The 393-nt window shown below is 48.3% G+C and overlaps 1 protein-coding gene across 1 annotated transcript in view; it reads left to right on the top strand.

Annotated features, from left to right (window-relative positions):
- Nucleotides 1–234: 234 nt before the first annotated feature.
- Nucleotides 235–393, top strand: part of LOC101852597 (rho guanine nucleotide exchange factor 11) — a gene marked incomplete at its 5' end in the record, with an annotated part of 2,966 nt that continues 2,807 nt past the window's right edge. The window contains 1 exon segment of the mRNA XM_005113341.3: nucleotides 235–385. Within this exon segment, the coding sequence (XP_005113398.2) occupies nucleotides 235–385 (151 nt within the window).

Here is a 393-nt window from a genome sequence, read left to right as displayed (position 1 = left end):
CACTTTGTTAAAGGCTTCTATAAAACTATTCAGAAGTCTCAGCTCAGATGTGCACTTTGTTAAAGGCTTCTATAAAACTATTCAGAAGCTTTTTTATGTTTGTTACTCTCTTGTAACACCTTTAATCTTTTGGCGCTCATATGACCTTTTGCGGTTTCGAACGCCGTAAAACCTGTAGGCTACTGAAAGAAAAAGTGTTTGACAGTCAGTGTGTATTTGTGTGTGTGTGTGCAGGAGGCGATCACCCACGGCAGTGAGGAGAGGCATCAGCTGAGACAGGACCTGGCGGAGGCGCAGCAGAAGCTGGACCTGCTCAAGGACATGCAGAGACAGATGACCGCCTCGGGGGCCGTGCCTCCTGGGAGACTCAGTCCTCGCCCACAAGGTAAGGAG

The sequence above is a fragment of the Aplysia californica genome, unplaced genomic scaffold (genome assembly GCF_000002075.1).
Source record: "Aplysia californica isolate F4 #8 unplaced genomic scaffold, AplCal3.0 scaffold02016, whole genome shotgun sequence".
Lineage (NCBI taxonomy): Eukaryota > Metazoa > Mollusca > Gastropoda > Aplysiida > Aplysiidae > Aplysia > Aplysia californica.
This window is presented reverse-complemented; position numbering and strand designations above follow the sequence as displayed.